Genomic DNA, 22,479 nt, shown 5'->3' with positions numbered 1-22,479 from the left:
TGATGCGTCACGGAGTTCCTGTATCTATCGTGCCTGATAGAGATCCAAGGTTTAATTCGAGATTTTGGCGACAATTCCACGATCATTTGGGAACGAAATTGAAAATGAGTACGGCATATCATCCGCAGACAGACGGACAAAGTGAAAGGACAATTCAGACAATTGAGGATATGTTGCGAACCTGCGCAATAGATTTCAAAGGAAATTGGGACGATCATTTGCCCTTAATTGAGTTTTCCTACAACAACAGTTATCACGCAAGTATTGGCATGCCGCCTTATGAAGCGTTGTATGGAAGAAAGTATAGATCCCCTACTTATTGGGACGAAGTTGGTGAGCGCAAGTTAATTGGCCCCGAGCTAGTGCAGCCAACGAAGGAAAAAGTTGAAATGATACAAAAGAGATTAATTGCAGCTCAAGACCGACAGGCAAAGTACGCGAATCAAGAGCGGAAAGATGTGCAATTCAAAACTGGAGACAAGGTCTTGTTGAAGATATCTCCTTGGAAAGGTTTAACTCGATTTGGAAAGAAAGGAAAGCTAAGTCCAAGGTACATTGGACCATTTGAAGTATTGCGACAAGTTGGGAAAGTGGCGTATGAATTAGCGCTACCGCCGCAAATGCAACATCTGCATAATGTATTTCATGTATCTCTCCTGAAGAAGTATAATGCTGATGCGAGTCATGTGATCGAGTTGGAACCAGTAGAAATCCAACCAGATTTGTCCTATGTGGAACAACCAGTGCGAATTTTGGATCGAAAAGAAAGGACGCTTAGAAATAAAGTTGTACCTCTAGTTAGAGTATTGTGGAGAAATCCACTAGTCGAGGAATCGACTTGGGAATTAGAAAGCGAAATGAAAGAAAAGTATCCCCATCTATTTGCTTAGATTAGATTCTGGGGCCAGAATCCTTTTAAGGAGGGTAGATTGTAACGACCGAGAATTTTGCGTCGTAATTAAGAAAGTAAAGTATGTGTTATGTGATGAGATTATGTGATTAAGTGGTGATTATTTGTCTTATCTGTATACTAGAGTTAAAGAGCGTGGATAAAAACGTTCCAATTTAAAGAGTCAGCTTAAAAGTCAAACTGTGGTTTCGGGCCGTCAGGTAGAACGGAACCCGTCATAGTATGAAAATTAAATAATATAAAATGTGAACTATATGTGAAGTAAATGAAAGAAGTATTTCGTCTTAAGAGACGTGTTGATTGGTAAAGGTAATGAGAAGCGTATTCGAAACGCTGAGCGTCGGGCCGTCAGGCTGAACGTGACCCGGTACGCGTAAAAAGGGAATAAAGATTAAAGAGGGATAGATTCTATGATCAGACCTGAGTCGTTATGTGACTATATGCGTGTGATTGCTTGACTGTGTGCATGATTATATGTTTTGTGTTAATTTCTGTGAATTTTAAAGGAATTATGTGATTTACATAAGGGTTTATTTAACCTTCGTGCATTTTTATAAAATCATCTGAGATGGATAAAAACATGGGATTTGTTATGTTATCTTCGTAGAGGTCTTAGAGACTTTTTAAAAATGATAAGTGAATTTAATTGTGGGTCTTGGCATTTTTAAATTGATTTTATGTGAAAAAGGTATTTATTAAGGCAAGTTTGCGAAATTCATATAAAATCAACCGCTCGCTCAAATTCTTATTATGAGTAATGGATGAAAAGCTAATTTCGAGACCTACGCGTTAAAAATGTTATTTTCAATAATTCTCGACTTTCCGAGAGAGATATATTTTGTATTTGAATTTTATCGCATTTAAGTAAAAAGAAAAGGAATGAGTGATTAAAAGGAAGTTGGTAAATTACTAGATTGCCCTTGTTTCTAAGTGCTATATATAATCCACCTTTCTTTCTTTTCTTTCTTTTTGTGCTCTCACTTTCTCTTCTCTCCTTTCTCTCTTTCTCTCCCGAACTCTCACTCTCACTCTCTCTCTCTCTCGGCAACTCTCTCTCTCTCTTTGATTTCTCTCGGTATTCCTCTCTTTTCTTTGATCAAACACACCAATCATCCCTAAATCTTCTTGTTAAACACTTATTTGTAGGTAGAAGTGTTTGCATGTGTGTGATTAAGCTTGCATGTCGATGTGTGGGTGTTGTGTGTGTTCGGTGTGTGTGTTGACCCGAGAACCACATGGTTCTTCTTGTTGTTGATTGATGTTATCTTGTTTAAAGCTTGATTCTTTGCAAACAAATGATAGAAAAGATGTGCATGTTAGTTATTTTGCGTAATTGACGGAAATTGGGGGTTTCGTGGTTGGACACCCTCGAATGAGGGCACCACCGTGAAGCCACCGCCACCGGTGATGAACTCCGGTGAACCGGTGGTGACTTGTGATGTGAAAACTGAACTCTACACAAAGTACACTTAAATTTTCGTAGATGCATGTGGTGTTTTTCTATATAACCGAATGGGTTTATGTTCTTAAAGTGATAAAGTTGATTTTTGACCATGAAATCAATAGTGGATAGTTGTTAATAAAAATTGTAATTTATAAACTTGAAATGATGCATGCATATTAAGATTTCTTGAAAATTTGGAAAAGGGTTTTTGGCTTCTTTGATAAAAATCGAGTGGGTGTTTGATTAAATGATTCCTTTGATTGTAAATGAATGTGTGCATATGATTGTGCTTAGAAAAATCAAAAATTGAGGTTGCATGTGAATCTTTGCTTCGGGTTTATGTGGCTTAAATGTGATTGCATGATAGTTTTAAAGATGATCAATTAGTGCATGTTAAATGATTAGTCTTTGAGTTGAAAACCATGTTTTTGCCGAATGAAAACAAGATAAAAGGGGGGTTAATTATTGATTGAGCAAATGCATGTTGGTTGAATGAGTTAGATGTTGTATGGAATGATCTTGTTAAAAACTAAAATAGGTAGAGAATGTGATGTATTGCCTTGTATGTCGATTTATGGAAAAAAAAACTCGAATGGATTCTTAGGAATAAAAAGGCGAAATTAAGTTGATTTAATGGCTAAGTAAGATTTTGATTGCATGACAAAAATTAAGAAGTGTTATGTTCGAATTTTGGTAATTAAACGGAAGTGTTGATTTCGATCTTAATAAAAGTAAGATTCGGATTTTTTGGTTAAAAGGGATGAATTTTAAGTGCTAAATAATCCTTGTGAATCGCATTAGTTGTGCTTGCTTTTATGAGATTGAAAATGAATATATGTGGATGTGTTTTTGTATGTGTGGTTCGAATTAAGGAACAAAGGTAAAGGTAATTAAGTTGATTAATATAAGCGATAGTATGCACGTAAATGTTTGGTTTAAATAAGGTCTAGTACTCGTAAAAGAGTCGTGTTAGTGTGATTTGAGAAATAGCCTAGGTCAAGCGAGTACGCTTTGATTGCTAGGTATATAAGGATATAAAAACTACGAGAAAGAATTGTGCTATGTGCTATGTGCTGTGTGCTTATTTGTATAAGCTATACTCATATAGTTCGAGTCAAGAATATAATCGAGTTATCGTATAGTGTGATCGTTCCGGGAACGAGAGTTGGGAATCAAATTAAGGTTTTGGTTTTTGTTGTAGAATCGGAGCGTGAGGGCATTCGGGCTAGGAAAGGGAAAAGTATATTAGGTGGCAGTAGTTCAACCCTCAGGAAAGCAATTTCAGGCAAGTAACTCTGATTACTTGTGTAAATGATTATAAAGGAAATGTTGTTCATACCATGTAGAGTATTGAACTGTTAAAGTATGAAACCCTTGCTTTATGAAACCCTGATATTAATTTGAAGTACCCTTTGTTCTTGATAACCTGTTATTGATAAGCCTATTGATTTCACTCATTGATAACCTAACATTTCTGTTCAAGTTACCTATAATGCCATGATTATATTGAACCTTTAATTATCTTGGTTAACCTTGTTTAATGATATTCTGTTTCTTTTGATCACCCTATTGATCTCTAAATCAATGTTTATCCTTCTAGTTTAGTGTCTTGTTATCCTTGATACAGAATTCTTGAGAATTGTTCCTTGTGTATCTTTGATTCACTCCCTGAACTTTGTTTTATTTAAATCTGAATGAAGAATGAGTTTCGACTTGAAAGAGTCCGAATGATTTCAAAGGCTTGGTAATGATAAAATGAATTTTAGAAAACCTATTTGTTTTTTTTTCCAACTCAAGGTTTTCCGAATGAATTCCTGATGGATTGGATTGAGACGTAAGAGGCTAGTGGGACTAGTCCAGTCATGGTAAGAGGCTAGTGGGACTAGTCCAATTTAAGGCTGAAATTATGCCGAATGGTACCTTAAAGACCGGAATGGAGGTCGATACGGGCTGATCACCCGTATATAATGAAATGGAAAGATAAGTGATCCAATCAAGGGTTCTAAATGATTATTTAAAAGGGAACTGAAACTTTTGTTCAGTAAATGGATTTTTGGAAATGAAAATGGTTTATATTGTTTTGAAAAGAGTTGATTATGTTATTGTGGAGCTTAAAGCTCAGAACCCTGATTCCTGAAATTATTGATCATATGAATGATTCTATATCTTGAAATACTGTTGCTTTCCTCTATCGAAAGATCTATTTTGATCCTATAATGGTTTGTGTTGAATGTCGGCTTTCATCCTGTTTCGAGCCTTGTTTCTTGAAAGCCCAACTATTCTTCGGATACCTTTCCTTATCCCAAAGAAAACAAAAAAATGAATATACGGAAATCTACCACCTAGATTAGCCAGAGTAGAATGCCCTAGTTTATTCAAAGTATATTGAGATTTGATATTGTAGAACTGCTATATAGTTACTTGCTGAGTTTTATACTCATTGTTTTGTCTTAATCTAACCATGGCAGTTAAGCAAGAAGATGGCCAGGCTTAGGCGCACTGCTCGTAAGAGCGTACCTGGTGGTCCCTACCGTGTTGAGGGCTTCCAGTTGCCAGAGCAGGTAGTACAGGTTATGAGTGAGCTCGCGCCTAGTAAGAGGTGTTTAAAGATATAATGGGTTATCTGTCGGTTCCCAGCCGGAATCGATATGGATTATTTAATAATATTTTGGGTTTGTAAGTTATATTCTATGATTGGTAGTTGTAATCTTGTCTCATACTTTATCCTGTTGATCCTGTTAGTAGGAAATCGGGGTTTATGCATATTTAATTAGTAGATTAGAGGTGTGTGAGTCCTCATTTCCTAACCCCGAGATTGAGGGCGTCACAGTTTCTTGTGCCAATTCCAGCTTTCTTCAATTGATGCTCTACTTAACAGACAGATTGCAGAACCATCAGTACTTGTTGAAAGCTTGGCTTTATAAATGTTACCATGCCTGTATCCTTTCAGAACAACTTTGCCTGTAGATTTGCTTACAACTTCACAGTGTTCTTCAAAGAAATCCACATGATAACCTCTGTCACAGATTTGACTCACACTCAGCAGATTGTGTTTAAGTCCTGAGACCAGAGCTACTTCTTTAATGATGACATTCCCAAGATTGATATTGCCATATCCCAGTGTTTTTCCAATGTTTCCATCTTCATAAGAAACACCTGGGCCAGCTTTTTCCACAAAGTTTGATAGCAGGGCTTTATTTCCAGTCATATATCTTGAACATCCACTGTCCAGAACTAGGATGTTTTTCCTATTGCCCTGCAATCACAAAGACCACTAATGATTAGTTTTAAGGACCCAGACTTGCTTGGATCCTTTGGCCTTATTAAGTTTATTAACATTTGCAGCGGATTTAGCAACAGAGTTTATGTTAACATTTTTCTTATCAGCATTTACAGTATCAGACTTTGCATCAGAACTTACACTAGAAGGAATAATGATAACTTTCTTTAAAGAAGGTTTTATTTGATAATAATCATAGTACAAACTATGATATTCCTTACAAGTATAAATGGAATGCCATAAACTACCATAATGAAAACAAGGATTTTGTGGCCTATATCTAACAGACTGACTCTTAACTCCTGACTTTAAAGGTAAGGAGTTTATGTTCTTATTCTTCCTGTAAAAAGAAGCTAGATGGTTAGAATTTCCATAGTTATAATATTTCTTTCTAGGAGCATTAGGAACAGGCTTATAATCATTGCTTTTATTCACACCTTCCTTTCCATTCCTATTTTTCCTAGGTGGCTTTACCTTGTTTACATTCTTAACATCTTTCAGCTTATGTTTAAGCTGCTTCTTAGTCATTAAGCCTATGTTAACTTCAGTTGGCTTATCCTGTTTTGATTTGTCAGAAGTTAATTTCTCTTTAACTTCTGATTTATCAATATCAGACTTTACAGCTACAAACTTAACAGGATTTATCTTGGGCTTTTGTTTAACAACTATAGGCTCAATTTCTACAGTTTCCTTATCATTCTTATCATCTCCATAACCTAAGCCCTCTTTCCAATTTCCACTACTCAACAAATTATGAGTTGTTCTGCCAGAGTTAGTCCAAGTCCTGATAATCTCTCTTTCCTTTTCTAATTTAGTTTTTAGAGATTCATTCATTTTAAGCACCTCATCCCTAACATAAAAGGCATCATCTCTATCTTTCTGAGTTTGATGGAACATGACTAACTCTTTTTCTAAATAATCATTCCACTTTTTATAAGCAAGATTTTCTGAAGTTAATCTTTCACATGTTAAAGTTTGATCTCTATAACTAATGAACATGGTTTTAAGATATCTTCTCAACTCAGTAATATCATCAGTATGAAAGGCATAAGTAGTTTGAGGTACCTTTAGGTCAGTAGTATCAGAATTGCTATCAGCATTTGCCATCAAGGCATAGTTCACCTCACTTTCAGAATCTGAAGTGTCTGTCCAGCTTTCCTTCTTTGTGACAAGAGCCTTGCCTTTGTCACTCTTCACTTTCTTGCAATCAGGAGATATGTGGCCTTTCTCACCATAGTTGTAGCATTTGACATTTGAGTAATCTCCTCTGTCAAACTTTCCTCCTTTGCCTTCAGATTTTCTGAAACCCTTCTTATCAGAACTTGCACCTTTCCTGGAAAATTTCTTTCCCCTTCTGAATTTCCTGTATGAAATCCTTGTGATTTCTTACACCATAAGAGCACACAGCTTCATCATCTCTTCATCAGGATCCATCTCAGGAGAGCTTTCAGTTTCTGAGTCATCATCACTATCAGAACTTGATGACTCAGTATCAGACTTTGTGATGAGAGCTTTTCCCTTTCCTTTTCTTGAGGCAGCTGCTTTGGGGGATTCCTCCTCAGCCTTAAGAGCAACTGTCCTTGACTTTCTTCCATTCATCTTGCTTCTTTGTTCCATCTCAAGTTCATGAGTCTTGAGCATCCCATCAATTTCATCAAGAGTTATTTCATCGAGATTATAATTGTCTTTTATAGTGGTGGCCTTCAAATCCCAACTTTCAGGAAGAGCTAATAGGAATTTAAAATTTGAATCTTCAAGATCATATTCCTTGTCAACTAGTGACAAATCATTCAAGAGTTTGACAAATCTGTCATATAAACCAGTTAATGACTCATCAGGTTTTGAGTCAAAGTGCTCATACTCTTGAGTGAGTATAGCCTCCTGTTCTTCTTAATTGAATCAGTTCACTGGCATCTTATCTCCAAGGCATCCCATATCTCCTTTACGGTCTTGCAGTTAATTACCCTGTTTGACATGACATTATCAATGGCACTATGCAACAAGTGTCGTACCTTAGCATCCTTAGCAATCGATGAGATATCTTCAGCAGTGTAATCACTCTTCTCCTTTGGTACAGACTTTGCTGGTTCACCTGCAACTACAACAGAGAGCTTGGTTGGCTTGTGTGGTCCTTCATTGATTCTGTCAAGGTATTCTGGATCTGTAGCTTCCAGAAACATAGACATCCTCACCTTCCATATGGGATATTCAGATGGTTTCAATATGGGAACTTTAATAGTCTCATATCGATTATGGATTTGAGTCTTTAGAGGTTCTTCAGTTTTGGTGGGCTTGGTTGAAGTTTGTTCTTCTTCAGACATGATTGTTTTTGGATCTTAAACTGTTTGTGTGTTAACAGATCTACTCTGATACCACTTGTTAGGTCACACACACTGTAGAAGGGGGTTGAATACAGTGTTTACCAAAATCAAATCGAATTAAAGAACACAAGTAACAAAACACAGATTTTATTCAACATAATAGACTCTGTTACAATATGGAACTGTCCTCTCTCAGTGATGAACAAATTATCACAAGAGCTGCTAGGGTTACAATGAATAATAACTTTGATAATGATAACACGTATAGTGTAAATCCTATGTCTGTGTTTATATACTACACAGTTACAAGATAATGTTCTAATTGATATCGAATATAGTTATGCTTCCTAAAATATATCAATCAGTTATCTTTTCTTCCAAGTATACTATTCTTCGTAGAATTCCTTCTTCATGCATATTTCTTCTTGCATTTGTCTTGATCTTCTTTCCTTTCAATCAGCCGCCTTCCTTATCTGAAAGTCTCCTTAAGTCCTGATATTATCTCCTGATAAATATCTCCTGATAACTTAAGTTCTGATATCTTAAGTCCTGGCTTCAGTATAAGTACTGATTTCCAGTTAAGTACTGATTTGTCATGTTAAGTAAGATCTAAAAACTAAACATAAATCATATTAGACATGACATCACAAATATATCAAACAAGCTACCAATACTATCGACCAGCAGCTATATCTATTGCTTAGGCCATTATTAAACGGGTTTATACCATCTGCTCCTAAAGCTAATTGAAGGTTTATTGGATCACTAGCAAATGAAGGCCAGCGATAATCAATATTCCTCCATGAAGGAGAGTCGGCCGAATGCCGCATCTGACCATCATTTGACTGCTGTTTTGAATGCCAAATCAACTGTTCAGCGGTATCAGGAGATTTAAACATTCTTTTAAACCTAGGAATGATAGGAAAATACCACATAACCTTGGCTGGACTATTTACCCTAAGTTTACCATCTTTCGCAACCTTCCAGCGAGATAAACGATATTTAGGACACTCAGATGCATTAAGATTTATACCCCTGTAGAGTATATAATTGTTCGGACATGCATGAAATTTAATGTACTCGAGGCCCAAGTCAGATAATGTTTTCTTTGCCTCATACGCATTAACCAGTAACACATGATCTTGAGGAAGAAAAGAACCAATAGATGTGAGAAGTTCAGTAAAGGCGCTATCGCTAATACCAAACCTAGCTTTCCAATTATATAGCTTTAACATTGACTCTAACTTCGTACATTCACTACCCTTATACAAAGGTCGTTCTGCATCAGCTACAAACCTATTGAAGTCATACGAATCATGATCGTCCAAATTATAAGCAGCTTCACAAACATCAACAGTTTCGGATTGAGCATTTTGCTCCTTAGGTAGAAATGTAGATGACCTAACACTCTTAGAACTAGTTTCTCCATGCCAAATCCAATCAGTATACCCAAAACTAAAACCTTTTTTATATAAATGACCCTGTATTACTTTTACGTTATATTTTCTAAAATTAACGCAGCGCCCACAAGGACAAGGGATGTTCTTAGGATCCTTTGAGTTTTCTTCTGCAAATATTAAGAAACTTTCAACCCCTACCTCATATTCTAAAGAATCCTTGTCTTTAAAAATCCACGACTTGTCCATATATTTTTAAGACAAACAGCAACCTAGCAACCTAGCAACCTACCTGTTTATCATTTCAAACATTAAGAAGTAACACTTAGTTGTTTACTTATTTAGGATTAAACATAATTAAATATATAAATTAATTATGCATATAAATTAAACATACGAATGCTTGTAACACGCAAAATTAAACATATAAATTAATTATTACAACTACACATGTTTACACATATACAATTTCACACTTAAACTAAACAAGAATATACAGCGAGGAACACAACATAAACAACATAAACTAAACAGAACAAGAACAAGAACATACACAACATAAACTAAACAGGATCCATACACACGCATCTATTAAAATTAAACAAGAACAAGGAGGAACACATGCATCTATTAAAGTAACAAAACATACACATGCATGTATAATCTTACTAAATCGAGCAAACCCACTTCAAGATTAACCAAATCCAGCTCCAGAGACCGACCTGTAAACAAACTCGATTAAAATCAAAACATAAAATTTGAAATTAAATTCGAAAAAATATACTTTTCACACACTAATCGAGTAGTCCAGACTTTCTTCAAGGCTCTTCATCACCAATCGACCTCGATTTATGAATTAATCGAGTTTAACTCATATAAATTTTAGGGGTTTTAGGTTAAAGAGAGTGAGAAGAGAGACAGTGAGAGATGAGAGAGAAGAGAGACAAGACAGTGAGAAAGAAAAGAGAAGAGAGAATGAGAGAGCTGAGAGGGAGAGAAGGGGGGAAACTGTTTTGGTTAATGGGGGGAAACTAAAAATAAAAAATTTGGTTAAGGGGGAATTTTTTGGTGTATTAACGGGGGAAAGAAAGAAGCGGGCCTTTTTTATTTTTTTTAAAATGATTATAGAAATCGGTTGGTTTAGATACTGATGTCTTACAACACCTTTAACATCGGTTTTAAAGCAACCAATGTTAAAATTACTTTTAACATCAGTGACATTTCTAACCGATGTTAAAGGAATGATGTCGTAGGCACTATTTCTATTAGTGAATGACTTCTCGAGTGACTTCTCAATAAGCTTAATTATGACTTATCGGTAAGCCCTTGTAGAGTTCTCTAGTAGTGTTAATTCATAGAGTTCTCTACAAGTATAATTTTTAGACTTCTCAATAACTCAGAACTGAAATAATTTAACTTAATAAATTATTTTGGTAAAATACTTTTGGCAAATTTATTCTAATTTTATTTTGAATTTATTCAAATAAAAGTTGGAATTAATTCAGTCCATTTTTGGACAAACTGGGCATTTATTTGACATCTCGATAAGTCAATTTTTAGTTCTCTATAAGAGTAATTTAAAATGACTTCTCGATATTTTTTCATTTCTTAAAATGACTTCTCGATAGACTAATTCCAAACGTCTATTTTTGAGTTCTCGACAAGTCATTTACTTTTACTATAAATACCTAGACATCTCGATATATATATATATACTTACAACTTTCGAGATCTCAAGTAACTTAACTTTCAATCCAAAACCGATTTCTCTCTCATTTTTCCTCCTTTCTCACAAATTTCTTTTACCTACTAAACTTCATACGTATATCAATGGAAGCCAACAATATTGCACCCTTCATCCCCAAGGAGACCAACTTTTTTGTATTTTTAGATGCCAATCAAGCTCCTGAAGCTTTCAAAAGCTTTGTCAAGTTCTTATCTGAAACCTATTTTGTTGAAGCTCTCACAGCTAACCCAGTTCTATATCTGGATGTATTGGGTTACTTTTGGAACTCAGTTGTGCCTAGAACAGTTATTCATGAGGATTAATCTTCAAGCTTGGTTGTCAACTGTCAAATTAAAGGACAACAGGTGGAAATAACTGAAGCTGACATGAACTTGGCCTTGAACATTCTAACTGACAAGGTGGTGGGAATCCCAAATTAGGATGAACTCTATGAATTCATGGACTTTATCAACTATTCTGAGAAGATCAACTTGGTAAGCATGAACAAGAAGAACTTGAGGAGAGAGTGGTCCTTCTTGTTTGACTCAGTAATAAGGGCCTTCACTTACAGGAAGTCAGGATTTGACAACATATCCAGATAAACGTAGGACACTACATATTGGAGGAGCTGAGCACCAGACTCACAATACCATTGGAGTCAAGAGGTAAGGAGATTTTTCTGCCTAGATTTATAATGTCAGCTTTAAATTATAAAGTTAATGACATACATTTGCTGGAAGGTATAAACATGACACTAATTGGCAACTGTAAGCAAGTATCCAAAATTTTATTTGGATCACTTCTTACTAAGATTAAGATTCCAGTAAGTCTTAAGTTAACACCTTTCATGATTGAAAGATTTAATACTTACCTTTATTTTGTGCGAGACATGAGATCTAGTACAAGTCAACCTAGTGCAACAATGGTTCCTGAGCATGTGAAAGCACAAACACAGGCACACCTACAGGAACCTACCCATGTTCAGCCTGTTCCTTCAAAACCTGTAGAAGCTAGGCAAATAACCACCTCATCTTCTCAAAAGGATGAGGTGAGTAAAAAGAAGAGAAAGGGGGTAACTTTATCAGTTATAACTGAGAGTGGTGAGGATCAAACTGAAGCTGAGTCACCCTTGGTCAAGAAATCAAAAAGGAGTAAGAAATCTGAGCTGACCACTCAAGCCACCTCTGTATCCTCCCAACAGGATGTAGTTATAAAAATGGGGACTAAACAGACTCTAGATACATCCTCTCAACAGGGTGTGTCAATTAAAAAGGGCATTCACCCTAATGTACCATGTACAAAGTCTGCATAGCCTGCACCTGAAGCAATTCAAGTGTATGGTAGGAGAAATAAGGATGGCACACACAGTGAGGGCACATCTTTTGAAACTTCCTTATTCATTCAGGGGTAGCTGGCAACACTCACAGCTGATAACAACATCTCATATCTCAAATTTCTTCTCTACCAACAGCACCTGAATTCAATTCTCAAGTGCAAGCTCATTAAAGTGACTTGGTTCAAGAAACCTTGCTCACCACCCAGACACTTCATTTTTGATGGTGAGAGGCTACTAACTGGGGTATACCTTGATGACACCATCAAAACCATGGGTGATTCATCATTTTTTACTGAAGACCCCATGGCGATACTAAATACACCTTCATGTGTAAATCAGTCTTCACGGACTGTAAGGTTTGAGGGTAGTACTTCTGAGGGGGAACTATCTAAATCCTCTCCAATTCAATTGGAGGTTTTTCATGTAGGAATAACTCCCCTCAAAACCCTAGCAGAAATTGCTTTGGCAGTTGATGCTAGGAGTACAATTGTCAATGATCCTGCTATGGGGGAGGCAAGTTTATCACATTCAAGTGACAGTGCTTTGCAAGAAGCAGCAGAGTTTGAGATTGGTGCATATGACAGTAACCTAGTCAAAACCCCTCCCAATTTAATTGGAGGTTCCCACCTTATGTGCTGAACAACTGGTCATAAACACAGAGCAATCTGTGAGTAAAACTGTGACTTTAGTCACAGGTGATTCTGATTCTTCACTACAACCATCCACCTCACAACCTCAAAAATCACACATTCTATCTCACTGGCTACAAGAATCTGGCTCTCAACCACATATGTAGATGATCTACTAGTTGAGCAGATTTCTGGACTGACAAACATTTCACAACATCTACTGACTTCAAACATGAGCAATCAAGATTATCAAGCTATCATGCTTACATACAATGAAGAAGTTGAGAAATAAAAAGAGAAAATTGTAAATGATGTAGAACAAGATGAAAATGTGGATGCATGGCTCTCCCAGGACTTTGTATTAGAGATGAATCAAGTCTTGGCCAGATTTAGGGAAGAATACATCACTATTCTGGGAAGCAATGCAAAGGCATTGACTCCACAAGATGTATATGATACAGTTACAAAAGTGTACAAAGCTCAGCTCAAAGCTTTTCATCTTTTTGGTAAAGCTCTTGAAGTCAAGATAAGTGGTCATGAAAATAAAATCAGGAAGCTGGTGTGAAGGAGAAAATGGATGAGATTATACCATCTCAATACATATCACTTCCAAATTCAAGCATTTTGCTGAGCAAATGTCAAGGATGGATCTTACTTTTATTGAAAGAGAAGTCAAAAATCTCAAACAATCATTCATCTCTCTTCATACAGTGCTCCAACATCAAATCACACACTCAAATGACACAAAGGTCAAGTTGGAGCAACTTCATCAAAGTAGATATGAGCCCTCAGTCTTGCTAATGGAAAGCATCAAATAGGTTGTAGAAGAAAATTTTGGAACCTTAACATCTACTAGCTCTTATCAGCCTGGCTCCACTTCTACAAATCTATAAATTCAATCTCTCCAAAGCCAAGTCTCAGAATTGCAGACCTCCAATGCTTCTCTTAATGCACAAGTCCAGGCCTTGACTTCTCTAGTCAAGAGTCAATAAACTGACATCCAGACCCTGGTGGACTCTCATAAGCACCTTCAAATGTAGAATTATGTTATTTTGGGGGCCATCACGGGGAAGCTCAATATTTTACTGCCTTCTAACTCCCCTGCTCATGCATGTTTCCAAGACTAAGGGGGAGATTGAGGCTAGGATTATAAAATCTAGGGATGCTAAGCCACAATTTAAAGAGCCTGTTCAGGTGGGACAAAGCTCAAGTGCTCAAGTTGATGTTGGCAAAGAAAGACTACTAAGGGCTGCAGAAGGACATAATCAAGATTAGGAATTCAATGACCTTCTTGCAGCACTAAGATTATCTCTATAACACAACTATATGGCTTGCAAGAAAGCTTTGGGCAAGAACATCAATTTTATAAGAGCATTGGTGGTGAAGATTGATAACTTTCTGGAGAAAAGGATTGTCATGAACATCAATGATGATGGTGTAGACAGGTGCATTCAGGTGACTCTCACAAATCTTCAAACTCTAAGAGCATCTGAACTTGATGTGATGATTGACAGAGTAAATCCAGTCATTCAAGAAGACACTCAACTACTCCAAGAGCTCAAAAAGGCACAGATAGCAGCTTTCCCAGAAATCTATTTACAACCACACAAAGGAGTAATTTATGTCTGTCCAACAACAAATTAAGCAAGGCATCTCATTATTCCCAAACATTATGTTAGACAGACATGAGGCTGATCATGACATTGCAATCTGACTTGAAACACAAAAAGAACAAGAAGCCTGAGGATGTTAAAATGATAAAAATATTGGACAGGTATCTCTTGAATCCTGACACCATGTTGCCAAATACTCAGTATAATCTAAGGAAAGATGAGGATGATGATGAGCAGAAGGGTGACACACAAAATCCTTCTGGCTTAAATCAAAGTCAAGCTTCCAAAGCAACTGGCAGCAAGGATGAGCAGAAGAAAGGGGAAGACAAAAAGGATGAGGAGAAGAAGAGAAGAAGTGAGAGGAGGAGTAAAAAGAATCATGATGGCTCAGAACCACAGCAAACCCTAAAAATCCAAACAGCTCTAGTTCAACCTCTAGCCAAAACTTCTGTACTAACAATCTCAATCAACAAACCACCTCTAATCTATAAACCAAAATTTCTATACAATCAAACAGATAACTCTTTCTTGAAAATTCCAATCACCACAAGCCAGACAAGTCTCAAGAAAATCTCAACCTTACCTTTAGCCAAGCCTTCACTAAAAGTCAATCTCAAATCTGTTAGGAGAAAGCCTAAGAAGGCCAAGCTTACAAAGAAAGAAGAAGTCACTAAAAGGGACATCTGGAACTGTTTCAAGCAATCTGACTTTCTACCTTTAAATTGGTGCATCTCAGATGAAGATTATTTCTAACAACTTGCTGAGGAAATAGTCAGAGTCTGGATTGTATCTCTTAGAGAAGTTAGAATTTTCTATGAAGATGGGTCCTTCACCTTCCTTGGCAGTGATTTAATGAATTCTCTTTCTCCTAAAAAAATTAAAAGAATAATAAGTTTGCTAAAAAGACAAGGATACTGCTACAAGGGCATGGAGATCAGTTATAGTTGAATGGTTGATTACAAGGGAGGAAACAAGAAAAAGAAAAATAACGCTAAATCTGAAGAAAGAGTGAGGAAGTATGATGAGGAAATTGAGATGTTCATAAAAAGATCAGAAGAGCTCAAGGCCAAAGGAATGAGCATAATTTCTAAGGATGGAAATTTCTAAACATCAAAGCTGGTGGATTCTCAAGATTTAGGATTGATTTACTAGACAGTGGTTATCCAAAGGTTGCAAGACAAAAACTTGTAGAAGCTCTAAGTGAAACACCTATCATAGAAGAACTGGAAATTCTTGATCACTTGAAGGATGTTCTTAGAGAAGAAGCAGAAACAAAAACTGTCTTTACCTGATACTTGTAACCATCCAAACTCTATAAGTTTCCTAATGTATAAAAGTTGTAATTCTATCAAGCTTTATGTATTAATTTCATTTTCCATTTTTTTTAACTTGGGGTTAGTCTTGTTAACAGGCATGAATTTGTGTTAAGCAATCTTCTCACAAATTGGGGGAGATTGTTGTGCAAGACATGCTTGTACTTTAACAAGACTAAGTCAAATTGACAACTCTAAGTAAGTTGTGTTGTAATCTTAGTTTGCATTTGTACTTGTAATATTTAAAGTCTATAAAAATGTAAAAGAGTTGACTGGAGTCTTTTTGTTTAAACAGTATCAAGCCTAATGATTCTATCTGGAAGAAGATTAAGAAGATCATGCCTCGGAAGAATTGTGAAGAAGTTTGGAGTTAAATAAATCTGTTTGGATAAAAATATTCTAAGTCAAAGATCTTTACAAGTCACAGATTTAGTGTTATAAAGAAGTCACTCAAGAACTCCAAATGACTTATCGAGAAGTCAAAAAAGCTTATAGAGAACTCACAGAGATATTGACAAGCCAAATTGAAGACATGGAGATTGGAGATATCGACAAGTCATTTCTTCACTAGAGAACTCAAATATATCGATAAGTCAAAATTCACTAGAGAACTCTGAGTTATCGATAAGTCAAATTTGACTAGAGAACTATGAGTTATCAACAAGTCAATAAATCACTAGAGAACTCAAAGATATCGATTAGTCAAAGTATAGAAATGAAGACTAGAGATCTCGACAAGCCAAATTCTCTTATAAAGAACTCAGAGACCTCTACAAGTCAAATTAGCTATGGAGTATTAGAGATCTCGATTAGCCAATATACTTATCGAGATGTCAAGTTCTCTATAGACCAAAATGGAGATCTCGAGGTAAAATATCAAAGTACAATTTGCAGAGCAGTTCAATATTCAAAATTTACAATCAACAAACAATCCAAATAGCTGGATTGATAAGTCTACAAAAAGCTGCTTGAAGGATGTGCAAGATTAATGGTGAAGATTAACTGACAAAGGAAGATCAAAGTAAAAACGGGATGCTAAGATATGCTAAGCCAGAAATAGAAGATACATTTTTCCTAAAATGGAAATGACAAGTGACAGTTTACTAAAAGTTAATAGCATGTCTTATTGTACACTGAGTAAACTAGTACTTAACTAAATTATAAAGTTAACACTGGTCCTTTAGTCAGTAGGAACATTTTTAGATAGAAAATCTTGTAACATTCTCAAGGAGAAGCTAAGCTCTTTATTAACAAAGAGCCTAGAAATTTTGTAGAAAATCATTCTTAATTTTAATATAAAATTAAGTGAGTTTTGAAAGGTCTGTGTTGTTTATTATTGCAGGTTTAATTTCTACAGTAACTGTTAGGCACAAAGCATGCACTAAATAAATCATGCAAGTATACGCGTTCGCAAGTAATATAGAATGATTTCTAGTTCGTTCCCACAGAGACTCTGATTAATTATATCTAATTAACACTTACTCACCAATGTATGATTATTCTTTAATGTCAAGACAATAACAATTAATTTACTCACCAATGTATGATTATTCTTCAATGTCAAGACAATAACAATTAAGATTGGTTAATTAATAATTACTACGAGAATTAAACACTTAAATTAACAATATTAAACACACATGAGATCCTGACTTCATTACTACTTCATTCAATAGTTATTGTTATTAACCTTAGCATGTAATGGTGATGATATTAATCGAACAACATGAAACTGATAAACGCCAACTTTCGTTGTACAAATACCATTCTACCAAGCATCCACAATTAAGATAGAAGTTGAATAGGCATCAATTATGTTGAGACCCTATATGTCTACAGAATTTGACAACATAACGATTTAAGCACAAGTTATTCATGATGATTACACAGGGCAAGTAAAACGGTTAGAGTTACCCACTAATCATGCATACAATACATGAACCTATGCTAGCATGGCAAGTTCTAAATCTCAAGATTCACTTTCGCTTCACAAGAGATTAACAGGCTATCTTACATGTTTGCGACGCACATAAGACGAATAAGCACAACCTATGCTAAATATCATACAATCACCACATACCAAGGTATTAAACAATTAACTAAAGAAATCCATAGTAAATCCGCTAGGATCCCATGATCACGATTAGCCCATAATAGAACTCATCATCACCATGGGTTCATATGAAAGCATGATAATAACACAACGATGTAAAAATATTAAAAATACTTAATAAATAATGAAGTACATCACAAGAGTATTAAGGTTTAAAGCACAAAGAAAACTAGCATTCACAGTTACAACAAATTAAAAGAATTACAAGATAAACGTATGCTTCCTCTTCTTCGTTGTTGCATGCTAAAACGGTCTTCTCAATCTTCTTGCCTTCGCTCTTGATTATCTCCTCTCTTCTTTGAAGAAAACGTCTTCCCATAAGGTTTATATAATAACCCTAGAGAACCAGCGCTAACAGAAGCCCAATTGGAATAGAATTAATAAAATCCAGAATCTGAATTTTCGCACACTGGCGGCCGCCTGCATCCTCCACGCGGGTACCTGCTAGCGCGCGGCCGCCTGCTCTCTCCAGGCGGGCGCCTGCAACCCTTCTGGAAAATATTTTATTTTAATTCTGTTTTTGCTGATTTCTTCGCTCATCTCCCCTAGACTGATTCCAAGCACTTCCTTAAGCTTTATTTGATGAAAACCACCTATCTAAGCAAGTTATACCCTGAAATGAAAAAACACTAGAAAACGCGTCAAATACACAAAATACTCGAGTTCAAGACACCAATTCAAGCTGTAATGAGAGGCTCTAAGTGGTATAAAATGCCACTTATCATACCCCCAAACTTAAATCGATGCTTGTCCTCAAGCATCACTGACTCAAACTCAGAATAAAATATGCATGAATGCAACTTATATGAATGCAGTGATCCCCATCACGATGACTAAACCAACCAACACATGACATATCAATAAATGCAATTAGGTGACTAAAGATCAATCAACTCACGCAAGCTAACATACAACTAGAAATATGGTGTGTGCGAATGCTTAATAGATATGCTTCGAAACTAAATCAATCACCATAACTTAATTATCCTCAAGGCAATCACAAGCTTATACAAAGAATATATTCTAGACATAAAATGACTTATAACACTTCAAGATTATTGGAGTTTATTACGGAATCATGACTTTATTCAACACATAAAACAAATGCTTATTTAATCGTGCAATGAGTGAGGTCCACAAAAGACTTATGCAATGGTAACCATTTAGAGAGCGTTAGGTTAGCGGATCCCGGACTATAAAAGCCTTAGGTCACTAGGCACAAAGTCCCCTAAGAACTTAATAACTCGAATACCAAAGAGCTCACTCGTGATCAATTGTGCATTAAACCATATTTTTTCTTTCTTTTCTTTTTTTTTATTTCTGAGCAAGTGCGTTTCGCTCCATCTTGCTCAACCCTAGACTACTCGTATACAATACGAGGCGGCTACCAGCCATTTGACGCCTAGCCACAACTAGCAATGAATTCCAATTTTTTTCCCATTTTAATCTTTTCATGTTTTTTATCATTAAGAGCCTATCATGCATTCTAAGTATAAGCAATAGATTAACCTCAAAAACCATCAAATCATGACAACAATCTAGTCCTTAAGCATACTCGAAGACTTAGTAAAATTACAAGTGTTTCTAGCATGCATGCCAACCTAACAAGATTCAACATCACTCTAACGCTATCACTACACTCGCATCAATATCACATATTAATCGGTAAAGGAACACAAAGGGATCATGGTATATGCATGAGCTATATGACATGATAATTAAAGCTATAAAATAACGAAAAAAACTATATAAAAAAACTATAAGGCAAAAATATGCAACTATATGACTAAACTATCATGAATATGCAACTACATGACACTCACACAAATATGTTCCTTAACTACCACCCCCAAACTTAAAATCTTCATTGTCCCCAGTGAAGGTAATAGAAAGGAACACAGGATATACCTACTCAGATGAATCATCATCATCATCACCCTCAGAGGGTGGAGTGTCAGGAGGTGGATAAGCAGAATCCTCACCATAAACGGGCCACTGGATGTTAGCTCCAAGGCCTCTAAATGCAGTCCCAAGTGCTTGGGTGAGCTCTTGGCAAACCGACTCTATGACTCGTACATCGTATCCATCCTTCTAGAAAGCATCATGTACTGGACATCATCTAATCCTGAACCATCTCATCCTTGGGCTCTCAAAGAACCTGCCTCTCCCTGAGCCTGACTGGGCCTAGCCATGGTAGCACCAGCTGCTGGAACTTCTCCCGGAAGGTGATACCCCAAACCATGTGACTCGGGCTCTCCACCCGTCCATCCTGCATCACATTCAACATCGATGAATCAATAGGAGCGGTCGACATCTGCAGCTGCTCATAAGAAGGCCACTGGACTCCACATGCCTTGCAAAGCTTTGTGACAATTGAGGCATACGGGATAGAGTACTGTGATTTCCCCCTCAAAAACTTCAAAATTCCTTGGTAGATGTACTCACCAAGGTCCATATAATATTCATCATTCAGAATTCCCCATTACAACCTCGCCCTCTCCACTATAACCTCATGTGAATGCACAGAAGGAAGAATATTAGCACACATAAATGCATTCCAAGCACGAGCATACGTGTTCATCGCAACAGCATGGAAATTACGATACTCGTTAGTTCCCCTTTTGAACTTCCACACTGTGCCCGGCCGACAGAGAGTAGCAATAATCAATTCCATATCAAAGTCATCAGGGGTCTTTTCATTCCAATGCTCCTCTTGTTGTTTCCTTTGTCGCTGTCCAATTACCCGGTGAATCACCTCGGGATGATAATCAACAGTAAGCCCACAAACAACAGAAAACCCATTCTTGTCGGCCTTGGCGTTCGCATAGAACTCGCGAACGATACTCATCGGAACCGCCTCAGGTGACTAGCACAATGCAATCCATCCCTTCTTCGCAATCATCGATAGCAAATCATCATCCCTCTCCGATGGCAAAAACCCCCTCTCCCTCATAATAGGCTTAGTCAGAAGCTTGGTGTACTCTTCTTCAGTAGCCCCATCCAACAATCGGGGCCTCGCAGCAGTATTCCTTGAAGAATCAGTAGCAGTCAGGTTGGTGCTGCTGCTACCCACAGTTCGTGATCTCTTTGGGGCCATGAAAACTGAGAATAAGAGTTGGAGAGTTTGTGTTTGCTGTGTAGGAGAGATTTTGTAGAGTTGAAAGTGTGTGGGATGTGTATGTAGAGGTTGTATGTATTTATAGGGCAAAATTAGGGTTAGAATTTGATTAGGAGTGGGGATTGTGGCTAAGTATGGGGAGAATTCGTGGGGTAATGGGTGATTTCGTTTCTGTAAATTTGTTTTTGTTTTGTTTGTTTGTTTATTTTTTAGGCTGAAAAACATTTTTTCAAAAATCAGGGGCGCAGGCGATCGCCTGGTACCAACAGGAGGGCACCTGCTAGCGCGCGGCCGCCTGATCCTAGCAGGAGGCCGCCTGCAAGGCTTTTGGATTTTTTTTTCTACCAACTTTTTTCGGATTTTTTTTTGGGTTTTTGGATAAAGTACTAAATTCTAAGGTGTCCTATGGTCTCATATCTTGGGTAGCCTTCCAAGAAGTGCTTCTTTTACGTCATTAGCTTGACGTAGAGTAATGCGATCAAGTTGATAATAAAATGGCACTAACCACTTCACGGTTTGCCGTATTCCCATAATAGTGCTTCAATCTCTGACCATTTACTTTGAATGCTTGGCCCAGATCGTTCTAAAAAATCTCTACCGCTCCATGTGGAAACACAGTTTTGACGATTAATGGTCCTGACCACCTTGATTTTAACTTTCCAGGAAAAATTTGGAGACGAGAGTTGAATAGAAGAACTTGTTGCCCCGGCACGAATGACTTAGGCGATAGCTTCCTGTCATGCCACCTTTTTACCTTTTCCTTGTACATTTTGTTATTTTCGTGCGCTTGAAGTTGAAATTTATCAAGTTCATTTAACTGAAGCATTCACTTCTTCTCAGCCGCATCTAGATCAAGGTTTAACTTCTTCAATGCCCAATAAGCTTTATGCTCAAGCTCCGTAGGTAAATGATATCCCTTACCATAGACAAGTTGAAACGGGGACATCCCAAGTGGAGTCTTGTATGCTGTTCTATACACCCAAACAACTTCATCAAGCTTCAAAGACCAATCTTTCCTTGACGGACAAACGATTTTCTCTAGAATGCACTTGATCTCTCTATTAGACACTTCAACTTGACCATTAGTTTGCGGATGATAGGCAGTAGCAATGCAATGATTCATATTGTAGCGTTGCATCATAGAAGTGAACTTACGATTGCAGAAATGTGACCCTTTGTCACTTATGATAACTCGTGGCGTTCCAAACCTTGTGAATATCTGCTTATGAAGAAAACTCAACACTACCTTTGCATCATTAGTCGGTAGAGCTTTGACTTC

At 36.8% G+C, this 22,479-nt stretch overlaps 1 protein-coding gene across 1 annotated transcript; it reads right to left on the bottom strand.

Annotated features, from left to right (window-relative positions):
- Positions 1 to 8,599: 8,599 nt before the first annotated feature.
- On the bottom strand, positions 8,600 to 9,601 carry LOC141707574 (uncharacterized). Its single transcript, XM_074510807.1, has one exon. The coding sequence runs from the start codon at positions 9,599 to 9,601 to the stop codon at positions 8,600 to 8,602; it is 1,002 nt and encodes a 333-aa protein (XP_074366908.1).
- Positions 9,602 to 22,479: the final 12,878 nt, after the last annotated feature.

Source organism: Apium graveolens, chromosome 1 (assembly GCF_009905375.1).
Source record: "Apium graveolens cultivar Ventura chromosome 1, ASM990537v1, whole genome shotgun sequence".
Classification (NCBI taxonomy): domain Eukaryota; kingdom Viridiplantae; phylum Streptophyta; class Magnoliopsida; order Apiales; family Apiaceae; genus Apium; species Apium graveolens.
Note: the sequence above shows the minus strand (reverse complement) of the source record. Positions and strands in the feature narration are given on the sequence as shown.

Excerpts from the sequence above, each read along its gene's own strand:
- LOC141707574 (XM_074510807.1), bottom strand. The coding sequence starts at position 9,601 with ATGGACAAGTCGTGGATTTTTAAAGACAAGGATTCTTTAGAATATGAG.